At 35.9% G+C, this 12,555-nt stretch overlaps 1 protein-coding gene across 1 annotated transcript; it reads left to right on the forward strand.

Annotated features, from left to right (window-relative positions):
• The first annotated feature begins 6,899 nt into the window (after positions 1 to 6,899).
• Positions 6,900 to 9,561, forward strand: LOC135774545 (protein FAM163B). The gene is made up of 3 exons (XM_065284670.1): positions 6,900 to 7,130; positions 8,586 to 8,701; positions 8,847 to 9,561. The coding sequence occupies exons 2-3, from the start codon at positions 8,609 to 8,611 to the stop codon at positions 9,273 to 9,275; spliced, it is 522 nt and encodes a 173-aa protein (XP_065140742.1). The 5' UTR covers positions 6,900 to 7,130; positions 8,586 to 8,608; the 3' UTR covers positions 9,276 to 9,561.
• The last annotated feature ends 2,994 nt before the right edge of the window (positions 9,562 to 12,555 follow it).

Consider the following 12,555-nt stretch of genomic DNA (forward strand, 5'->3'; position numbering starts at 1 on the left):
CACCAACATATGTGAAAACAACCTAATATGCACTCTTCGGTACCAATATGTACCTTTGAGGTACTATGAACTCTTTAGTACTAGTTTGTACCTTTGAGGTACTATTATGAACTCTTTAGTACCAGTATGTACCTTTGAGGTACTGATATGCATGCACTCTTCGTTACCAGTATGTACATCTGAGAGTGTGTGTACAGTATGTGTGTGTGTGTGTGTGTGTGTTGGTTTACAGACACCGTATAAGAGCACATGGTCTGCTATATTTACTAATCTGTTCACTCTTATCTCAGTTAAAATGGAACACAGGTGTGTCAGCAAATCATTTAGTCCAAAATGTCAATATTTACCAATACTAACAAATCTTAAACCTGCTAACAATAAATGTTTTTTTACTTATATATGTTTGTATAGTAAATATGTCTATACCGCCATCTGAAACACAATAACAATACGTGTGTTTATTATTGTAGTCGACAGAAACTCCATCAGCCAGGTTGTGATTGACTGCAGATGGAGTCTGGAAGTAGTTTGCATGTGTTTGAATAAGAGAGATAGTGAATCTGATCAACAGTTAAGATATGCTGATCGGTCTGTCAGATGCCTATTGGGTACGAGATGAGGGAGGAGTCTCTCTTTCTCACCTCAGGCAGACATTGAGACCTGTTCTTACATGCTGGCAGCTGTGAAGGCAGCCGAGTGTTTAGGGCATGTTGAAACAGGTCCTCTTAAATTCTTCATATTGGTCTTTATTTGCATCCTTTTACATGAGGCATTGCATAAAGAGTTAGCGTTTGATACTATTTTATCAACGTTTTACTAACGCAAAGTGACATTTTGTCTCTAATAGTAACCTGCATTAAAAACTGCACTTAAGCATTTCCTATAGTAAGTTGTAGTATAGTGTAGTATATTATAGTACTGTAATGTATACTACAGTATTCCATACTGGTAACTATAATGGTTTGGAAAACTGCAGGAAATACTGTAGTACAGCTGACATTTGATAAGAAATATATAACACTTTTACATCATACAGTACTCATTATCACAGCCCAATACAAGTTCTCTGTCTGCAGTTGTTATGAAATGATGATACTGCAGCTTAGATGAAAAAATATTGTTTGTATTTGTATTTGATATTTAATTGTTACTGTTAAATATAGGCCTATTCAAATATTTACTGTTTATAATAATTGCTATGGTAAGATTCTATGAATTTAATTAAAGTTTACTATAGTAAATATTAAAGTATACCACAGCAATTTTTTAATGTGGGATGTATTTGTTTACCACACAATGGAATTATACAATCAAGTGAGTCACTGTCTTTATGGTGTAGTAATGGGAAAATGTGTCAATGTGAAACAAACATTAACTATTTGTTGCATTAAACTGCTGCAGTGGGAGTCTTTATGGAAAGTAGCGCCCTCATCTGGTAATATTCAATCACAACCTTTTTTTAGTACCTTTAGTTTTAAGCCTGTGTATACAATATATAATTGCAAAAAAAAAATTGGTCTATCAAGATGAAAAAAAAACATCTCTTTGCTGCTGACATCAAAAATTGTGTATTAAGGTGCAGAGGTGTAAAGTACTCAAGTATTCTTACTTTTACACAAGTAATTTATTTACTCAAGTAAAAAAAAGTATCTTTATCAGCGTTTTTCTTTTAACTTTTACTTCACTACATTCCCATGCATAATATTGTACTTTTTTCTCGAATACATTTTATAAAATCAAGTTATATTTTAACCTTTAATACCTAAATACTAGGGCTGGGTATCGATTCAGATGTTCCAGGTCGATTCGATTTCGATTCACAAGCTATCAAATCGATTCGATTCCGATTCAATTTTTCGATTCGTGTTCTCGGGTCTGTTTTTTTTATTCTCGATTCAACTCAATGAATATAGATTTAATACTATATTAATAAAAAAGAACTGTGAACAGCAGTTTACAAGTGGGTAATTAATAAAAAGAAATTAAAAGCCACAACATTGTCGTCGTCGTCTTGCTTGCGAAATCTAAAATGCTTCCATACATCTGACTTGATGGTGACATCTAGTGAAGACGACTAGTAATTAGATTAACGTTAATCTTACGTTCAATGTTTGCTGAAATAAATATGAAAGAAAAAAAAATCGATTCTGCTCTTTGAGAATTGATTTTGAATCGACCACGTTTTAAAAAACTATTAATCGAAAAATAGATTTTTTTGCCCAGCCCTACTAAATACAGTAAAATCTACGATAAAATGTATACTTTTACTTTTATAGAAACTTTTATATAGTAAAAAAATGATATAATATCATCATATTATTTTATATTTTAGAAAAACAAGTTTAAATTTAAATTATGTTAACTTATCACAAGTAAAAACCTTTGAATTGACTTCATGCCGCATTTTTTACAGTGTACTTGAGTAAATGAAACATTTACCTTAATTGGTAAGAACAATTTTTTTTAAATTTTTTCACTTTTTTTAGGTGTTACTAATTGAAGTAATTTTTAAAGTTGATCCAACTTTTCACTTTTTACAATGTAAAAGAACTAGATTAAGTATTAAAAGATATTTATTGTAAAATAAAATGATAGATATTATGATTCAAAATGTATTGAAGTAAGGATACGCTGCGCAAATGTATTTAGTTTACATTTGTACACTCTCAAAAAAATAAACGGTACAAGAAGGTACAAAAATTGTCACTGTCTGGGGCAGACAGTACACTTTTGTAGCTCAAAGGTACATATCTCTTCCTAAGTAGTACTTATTGGACCTTTTTAAAAAGGTACCATCCCAGTGACAACTTTTGTACCTTTTTTCTGAGAGTGTACAATAAACAACTTTAGTTTGATCACCACCTATGTCCAGTCTAGGATAAAGTTTTGAACGCTGGAAATAAGATTATATGAAAGAACATCACAAACATCACAGTGCAAATATATTATATATCACGTAAAGACGGTTTCATCAGACATGGACGTTGTCATGGTTGCGCACCTGCTTACATGCATGTTTATATAAACTGCTGCCACGTTAGGAGCTATATGCGCATTTCAATTTTAAGCAACGTTTTATCAGTACAGTATGTGTTTAAACGTGGGATTAAACACATAACCGTTTGAACTGTGCATGTTACACAAGATATGTTTTTTTAGGATTCCTTTTTATTAGAATATACACAAAAGAATAACATCTGCTTATCATGCATGATGCCAGAGTCTCTTCAGAGAAACGCTTCCTGACCAGATCTTTGATTTACCACATGCTTGCTAGATGATCTCCTCTTTTCTGAGATGAAAAACCATAAGTGCATTCGCTGCATACGATTCTATACCTGCTGCATTTCTTACATGATAAATAAAAGATACCTCTAACGCTCTTTACAGATCTGAAAAGCTTCAGTAAATTGTCCCTCAACTGGAATAATGGTAAAGGTGTGCTCGCTATCACTTTTCCTGTTTCCTTTTTTCTCCTTAGCGAATAACTCAATATAATTTCTACAGGTATATTGCAAATGCATCAGGCTCTTACAATCCCGCAAGTCACTTTGATAGCTTGATTCGGTTGTTTACAGTTAAAGGGATAGTTCACTTTAAAATGAAAAAAGAAATTCATACAGGTTTAGAACAACATGAGGATGAGTAAATGATGACAGAATTTTCATTTTAAAGTGAACTATCGCTTTAACAGGTCTCCAACACTGCATATGTACAAGCACAGGGCCGTGGTTGGATAGTGCAGATTAAGGGACAATATTATCCCCTTCTGACATCACAAGGGGAGACAAATTTCAATGACCTATTTTTTCACATGTTTGCAAAGAATGGTTTACCAAAACTAAGTTACTGGGTTTTTCTTTATCACATTTTCTAGGTTGACAGAAGCACCGGGGACCCAATTATAGCACTTAAACATGGAGAAAGTCAGATGAAATGTCCCCTTTAAGCCTTTGTGTCTTTCTTTCAGCATGCCTGACAGTTTGTACTTCTTCCTCGCTGCACTTAAGGTAACTGTGACAAGACTGGCTTGTTCCTCATCAAATATACATGAACTTTGTCTTCTAACACATTTGCATAGTGAAGCCACAAGAATATCCTCAATCCATTTGTGTTCATGTGATGCAGTCGAAATGAGCAGACTGCATAATCCATGTGTCACAACATCTACTCCACTGCCAAAGCGAATGACATCACTCACTGTTATTTACAAGAAAACATATCATGTTTAGAAATCCTCTTGCTGTCTTAATCCCCGAAGGATCTCCTTCCCCCCGGAAGGTCAGTAAGCATGCAGTGATTTAATTAAATGCTTCAATCTTCAAACAAGCGTCCAACAAATGTCTTGTTGTCAAATGAATGCAACATATTATTATGACATACTCCAGCGTTATCGCAGGATGAAACCCTTCTAGACCGTCAAACAATGAAAAATACTTTATGCCAGAATAGGTACAAAACCTGCAGAATGTTTATAGATGAATTACTATCAAATATATATATATTACTGCATTTTTCCACAATTTACACCTCTGGCAGGATCTCTGAGCTGGCCTTGGGTTTGCCTCATACATCTCTTGTGTCTACTGTTAATTAAATCAGTATATACTAATAAACAAACACTGTTTATGACTACAGTCACACTGAAACACATGTAGAGCATCCAGATACTTTTTGCAATTAATAATATGCTATATTTAACTATTTTCCCATTTTCGGTGGTTTCTTTTATTTATCTTTTATGTAAAGCTGCATTAAAACAATGCACCATTCACTCTAAAAATTATGCTGGGTTATTTTTGACCCATGTTGGGCAAATATTGGACAGAACACACAGCTGGGTTAAAATTGGCCCAATGCTGGATTGTTGTATCCCAACTGCTGGATTATTATAACCAATTGTTGGATAAGAACAACCCAACATTGGGAAATTTTTAACCCAGCGTGTGTTTTGTCCAATATTAACCCAACATCGCCAAAACTAACCCATTTAAAGTGTTGTAAAGAGCTATTTAAATGACTAAAAATGTACAAAAGACCAGCTAAACCCAGCCTAAGCTGGTTGGGTGGTTTAAACTGGTCTCCCAGCCTGGTTTTAGCTGGACAGGCTGCTATAGCAGGCTAGTTTTATAGTCGCAGGCTAGTTTTATAGTCGCAGGCTAGTTTTATAGTCGCAGGCTAGTTTTATAGTCTCAGGCTAGTTTTGGTCACTTTGTAGCTTGTCAGGCTGGGACACCAGCAGACCCACCACCCAAAACCAGCTGACCCACGAGCTTGACCAGCTTTGGCACTCTGGGAGGACCAGCTACTTCCATCTTAAACCAGCTAAGACCAGCCAAAAAGGCAAAGCCAAGCTGTCCAACACACTTAATTCTGCTGGGTTACGTTAAACGTATTGCTGGGTAAATATTAGACAGAACACATGTTGGGTTGTTCTTAACTTAACCATGAGTTGAAACAACCCAGGATTGCATTGAAACAAACCGGCATAGGTTTATTTTAGGGATGCACCGATACCACTTTTTTGGAGTACGAGTACTTGCATTTCAGTACTTGCTGATACCGATACCGAGTACTTATAAAAAAACATGATTTAACAAAAAAACAAAGGACTAGTTTTCCAGTTTGTTGTAAACTCTGCCTCTTTGGACAACACAAGAAGCATTAACCCCTTACACGCAGCTCAAACATAGACATTTCTCAGACCGTGGTATCGATTCCAGCTATCGGGGGGACTTTTAACGAGTACTTTAGAAAATGTGGTATCGAGGCCGATACCAGTATCGGTATCGGTGCATCCCTAGTTTATTTAATAACCCAAAATGTTTTCTGTCCAATATTTATTCAGCATTGGGTTAAAAAAAACCCCAGCAGAATTAAGAGGGAAGTGTCTAGCCTGCTCAAGCTGGTTTAAGATGATGGGTCAGCTGGTCTGCCAGCCTGACCAGCTTACCAGCTTCAAAGTGGCCAAAACCCCTCTTAAACCAGCCTGGTTTTAGCTGGTCTTTTCAGTAGTGGTCCACCTTATCATGAAAAGCAAAGTTTTTACCAATACTGATATCTCAAATATCAATATTTTTAAATACCCATGCAAAATTTATGTTAAAGCATATTGTAAAAGATAACAATTTCGAAGACTGCTAAAATCCTGACATTTGATTTGAATGGACTGAAAATCCCACTACAACACTAAAAGGATCTACTTCTCTTTACATGTGTATTCAAACTACTCTCTGTGTGTGCATGCAATCAGTTTTGTTAAGTATTTCTAGTCAAACCTCAAGGTATAGATGCTCCGATGGGAATTCTGAGAGCCGTTTTGGACAGGAAAAGAGAAAAATAACCATCTCTCACGCTGCATCTTTACTTATGAATTTATCATGATGTCTGTACAATACACTGGAATCTCAGCCTCCTTTAATATTTGAAGGCTAAATAATTCATATAATAAAATATGGTTTTCTTCAACTATCTCCTCTTAGCAGCACTCAAAGTGGTACAACAGGAGGCTGGCTGGTAAAAAACGTCACATGGGACTAAAAGTGAATGCGAAGTTTGTGTGTGTGTGTGTGTGGGGGGGGGGGCAATAAATGTACAGTATATTTCGTTAGAGGTCACTTTAAGAAAACGTCCTAAACCTATCCATCCCAAACCTGTTAATTTGTTTTTAGAAGAATAACGGTTTTATACAATGATATTAGAGCTAACAACATCTCTTAACGTTGTTTAAATTGTCTGTAAAACATGGCTTCACGAAACTGTGACAAAATAATTAAAGTAAAGTTATTTAAACCTCAGCATCCAAATAAAAGATATGTAAAAAACATAAAAAAGCACTTTACTTAACTGATCAGTTGATAAATGAACCGAAGAATTCACTTCAGGTGGACTGATGAACGTCACCTCCTCAGCGCTGTGCGGTGACGCGCACGTCTGCCGCGGACGCGCTTCACAGGTCTCCAGTGCAATGAAGGCGCGCACACTGAGAAAACTTCAGCTCTATAATCGCCTCAATTCGTAGCGAATTATTATAGAAATGTTTTTTTCGTCGGGAGATGTATGGCGTTAAAGCATATTAAAGTTTGCTGAATGCGTTGGATACGGGTCAGATGTTCTGTAAATACTATAATGTAAGTATGAATGCAACATTTCTATTGGCTCAAATTGCTGAAATAATTTCAATAGAAGTATTTTTTATATTATATTATTTTTTATGTAGCTTATATTGTGAAGTATTATTATTATTAAGTTATTATTGTTTGTTTGTGTAGTTAAACGCAAAAGATCTGCATAGATCAATTCATTTTTTAAAAGTAAATTATATTAGCATTATTAGTATTATTAGCATTATGTTTTCTAATGCACGTATATTGTTATTTTTATTGTTATTATTATTATAGTATTTGTCGAACAACTATTGAATTATCAGATGCATCTTTAGGAAGTTTTGTCACTGTTGTAATTTAATCTAATACACAATTTTCATTATTAAAAATTTACTAATTTTTTTTATAAAAACTGTGCTGTATGGTTAATGCAACAGGGTGATGAAAAAATGGTGATAACCGTACTTAAATTTATTATTATTATTATTTTTAGATGAATATATTACAGTCACATTTAATATATGTGCTACTGTATAGCTCAGTGGTACAGCATTGCGTCAGCAGCCCAAAATGCCATGGGTTTGAACCAAGGGAACACACATACTGATAAAAAATGTGTACTGTATATATTGTTATGCACAGTAAGTCCCTTTGGATAGTATCTCGGACATTGTGTGCTCCTCATTGTGTGCTCCTCATTGTTGACCGCATGATGACCTTTATATTTGGTTATATAAGTGATTTGTGCATATGGGTGACTTGTTTATGTGGGCTGAATGACTCTGTGGCTTGAGGAAAGTCCAAAACTGTCATCCCAAAAATTGAAATTTATATTGAGCGACTCTGATTCACTTGTGGTTAGTTACTGCATTTGTCTTTGTCCTTCATTAACATTTCATGTGACAGAGAGGGTATTATTTGTAAAGGTATTTGTTCATATCATGGCCACTTTATCTAACCTAATGCGTTTAATAAGTTATTACATACATTACATACAATACATCAATAACCTGCACTGGAAAATTAGTCAAAAAAGGTCCCTAGCTATCGCTGGGGCAGTGCCCTTTAAAAAGGTCCCATTTAGTTACAGATCCCAGTGTACATTTGGTTCCAATATGTGCCTTTGAGGTACTAATGTGCACTGTTGTACCAATATGCACCACAAATATGAACTATTTAGGTGCAATTTGGGAATAGTTTGATACATCATTCATTGTCTTACTTTTGCACTTGTGTGGCATGCATTTTGCATCCAGTTGGGAATCTACAGTACACCTGCGCACAAATCTTTATGTATTATTTGACAGCTAAAAAGCAAAGCTTTGGCATCGTTAGCCCTAAACAAATATAACAGGTCTACTTGTGCACATTGTTGTGTCTAAAGGCCTCATTTGGGTTATTCGTGCATATTGATGTTTGCAGGTGCTATTGATCCTGATGTAAATGTTAATGTGTCTCTAAATGTATCTTTCCGACCAGTTTGTTGATGGAGAGGATTTCGAATGACAGCTGGAACAGTGGTCATCACAGGTGGAATCCTAGCTGCCATCATCTTATTGACTATTGTTACGGTCTTGTGTTACTGTAGACTGCAGGTAATGCTGACATCTGTTAGATAAGCATGTTTTTAAGCATGATGTGTGCTGGTGTCTCCATCATGCTTAACAAGATAATCATTGTCAACCAGGTTTACCAAAAGTTCATGCTTCTCTAACTGACACTTTGTCACTTGTCCATTAGTATTACTGCTGTAGAAGGGAGGAGTCGGAGGGAGGGGAGGAGGAGGCAGACGTCACCAGGGCACCTCCAACTCCACCACGTCGACCGAGCCCACCCGAGAGTCCGCTGAGTCTTCATCCCTTCCCTGAATACGCCTCCTCCAATCAGCTTCTAATGACTGCCGAGCCTTTCCACCGTAATGGACCGCTCCGGTATCCTCACTACAGACCCAGGCGCTCCTACTCTTTCTGCCCGTCCTGTTCTGGATATCTGCCGCTTTACGTGAGCCCTCAGGAGAGCCTCCGTAATGGAGGCGGCAGGATCTGCTACGGGACTCAAGAGGAGTTGAACCTGCCGATGGACACGGCCAGCTTCAACAAGCTGGACCTGTTTCGCTCGGTTACCATGCAGGATGTTCTGTCCCATCACAGCATCAGCACCGATGTGTAGCATCTCTTATTCCACTTGTCACACATGCTGATTTGTGTACCCAGTTACTGATTTTATTTATTTTATTCAGTTTTTTACAAAGGTGACCAAATCTGTGAAAACCCATTTTACTGTTTCTACATAAAAATCATACTCATTTCATAGGTTAAAATTATATATTAAACTTTCATGCTCCAAATCTCATCATTAGACTTTAATGAGACTTTAACTTTTCAGGTTAAATTCTATTTCAGGTTAGCCTATTAATGAGATGATTTATGAATTTTTTGTCCCAAAATTTCATAATGTATCAGAGTAGGGATGCTTAACGATTAATCGCGATTAATCGATAGCAGAATAAAAGTTTTTGTTTACATCATATATATGTGTGAACTGTATATAATAACTTTGTATAAATAAATGCACACACATGCATGTATATATTTAAGAAATGTTTACATGTGTATATACATTTGTATATTTATTTATAATTTATATTATATATAAATATAAATACCTAATATATAAAAATATTTTTTTCTTATAATTATACATGCATGTGTGCATATTTATATATACATAATTATTATACACAGTTCACACACATATATGATGTAAACAAAAACTTTTATTCTGCTATCGATTAATCGCAATTAATCGTTAAGCATCCCTATATCAGAGGGTGTCATTGGTGAAAAAAGACAACTGTTTATTTTATACTTTGCACTCCTTATGTGTAACTTAGAGGGCTTTTAATGGCACGAAAACTGAAGAAAACATTTTTAATATTATTGTTCACATACATTTTTCTGGATCACTGGAATGTTGTAGAGAACTAGGTCGATTTTTTGTTTAATTATGGTGCGAATTTGCATTTGTCGACATCAATGCCACCAAGCTCCGACAGCTCTTTCAAACTTTATTAAACACATTTAAAAACATGTTTCCTGATAAGGAAATACTCTGTTGATGAATCTTTGTTGGGATGTTGTTTTTTAGATCTTCATTTATGATGACATTTAAAGTCCCTGACTAAAGGGGGTCACACACCGGCCACGCAGCTCCACACCGCGCCGCACCGTTCTATAAAAATCAAACATATTGTTTTTTATGAGTATACACACACCGGCGCCGCAAGGTGGCGCCTGTCCGCGCCGCCCAGATTTGACTCAGGAAGTTGCTCAAATCCCTGTCGCGCCACACACCGCCACTCACATAGTTTAAGTAAGGGATAATGTAGAGGCAGCCGGTAGTTATCGGGAAATAAGCCCCGACAGTGTGATCAGGACCCGACGCGAAGCGGAGGGTCTTGTATCACACTGAAGGGGCTTATTTCCCGATAACTACCGGCTGCCTCTACATTATCCCGCTTATTACACGGCTACTTGTCACATAAGAAAAAAAACTGGACATGAATATGAATTTAAACATTTTATTGGCATATTTGTTTTAAATTAACATTTTTATCCTTCCGCGAAACTTTGCACAGATGCATAAAATGATCGTAATACCTTATTAAGATCCTCTGCTTCACACTTGTCTGTCTCCATTTTTTTCTCTTTAACCAGTCTTTGAGAAGTTTTAATGCCCATTCTGTATTTTTTTGTGTGTTGGCTTCGTAGCTGTCATGCTCTATTTTGTCAAGTTCAGTCTCAGTAAGCTCTCTGTGTCTTGTCGTGGTTGTCCAGTGTTTGTCACAAGATGGCGCCAAACAAACAGTAATCTTTATTGGCGCGGAGCGATCTTACTCGTAAAAGTAGTACCGGCTATGCGTTATTATTTTGGAGCGGTTATTATTCGAAAAGAACGAACCTGCAAATGTCTCAACTGACCAATCAGAATCAAGCATTCCAGAGAGCCGTGTAATAACATTAAATAACATATTTGTCCCAAATCATTAACAATTAACAATGGCTGCTAACGTATATTTTGCATTTTGAAGTAGCTGCTATCTGACAAAGCTTGTGCTATTTATTGTGCACTTCCGGTTTACTAAACCTCCAAGTTGTCCTAGACGCGACGCTGAGCTGCGCGGCCGGTGTGCGATCCCCTTTAGTCCATGTAGCAGATTGTTAGCAACAGTCTTTTTAAAGAGCACGTATTTTTCGATTCATGATTTTACATTTCCTTTTGGTGTGTAGGTGTGTATTAGTACATGTTAACGATATGCAAAAGGTACAAACTCCAATGCAAATGATGCTGCGAGTTATCGTCACCAACGTAAATCTCTTTTCTTGGACTACAACAAACATACGGATTGTATGCAACAGTTTACTTCCTGGGATTGGTGATGTAGACAAGACCAACATTATTATAATTCCTCCCACTTTGGACTCCTGTCAGCATTGCATTGTTAGCGAATCTTTCAAACATGGTAAGGAGCGTCACATTTCCGGCTGACGTCAGATGCATTCAGACCAATCACAACGTACAGATTAGCTGGCCAATCAGGGACACAAATCGATTAGTTTTTACAAAATCAATGCGTTTGAGGAAGGCAGGATATCTGGGGTTACAAAAATGTAAGGTATTTGGAAAATAATGTGTTGTTTACCATAAACCACGCGAACACATTGTATTATCCCAAATAACGTTTTTGAGCAATGACATACCGTAGGTGCACTTTAAAAAGTCACGAGTGGTATTATTACCGGTTTTATGTCGTAGAATAAAACATGAAAAATATACCCAAGATCTTATTTAAGGAGTTTAACAAAAAACTATCAACTACAGGACAATGGAAATGGAAATGCTAAAATGCTAACTCGCTACTGAGTTTTGCCTACAAAAATACAGCATCCCTGCAGCACTATTTCTTTGCATTAAAATGTTTGTACATAGTGACACTTTTGTTATTGTTTTATTAAGATGAAACTCCAAAGATTAAAAAGACTTTGGTTCCACTTCATTTTATAGTGTACTTACTTACCCAATAAAAAAAAAAATTATAACTATACAGTATTGTCCAAAAGTCTTAGGCCAGCACCAGCTTATTTTTTTAAAGACCTTCCATATTTATTTAGATACAAACAGAAAATTCACAAAATATTTATAAAAAACGCAATTTTAAGAAGAAAATGTCTACTTCAGGAAAAGTTAATATTTTGTGTGACCTCTTTTGGCACATCTTGAACACTTTTAAAGGGTCCTGAAGTCTATTAGAATTTATTAAATTAGAATTTGGATTTTATTTCATTTAGGTTTCATAGATGAACCTGCAGGTTCCTGCTATTGCTCAAGTGTAAAAGAAGATCACCCTAAACACATTAGCTTATTGTATTCTGCAATTTCTAGTTGTATT

Source organism: Paramisgurnus dabryanus, chromosome 5 (assembly GCF_030506205.2).
Source record: "Paramisgurnus dabryanus chromosome 5, PD_genome_1.1, whole genome shotgun sequence".
Taxonomy (NCBI): Eukaryota; Metazoa; Chordata; class Actinopteri; order Cypriniformes; family Cobitidae; genus Paramisgurnus; species Paramisgurnus dabryanus.

Excerpts from the sequence above, each read along its gene's own strand:
- LOC135774545 (XM_065284670.1), top strand. The coding sequence starts at position 8,609 with ATGACAGCTGGAACAGTGGTCATCACAGGTGGAATCCTAGCTGCCATC. Across the intron at positions 8,702-8,846 it reads TGTGTTACTGTAGACTGCAG|TATTACTGCTGTAGAAGGGA; the intron begins GTAATGCTGACA and ends CTTGTCCATTAG.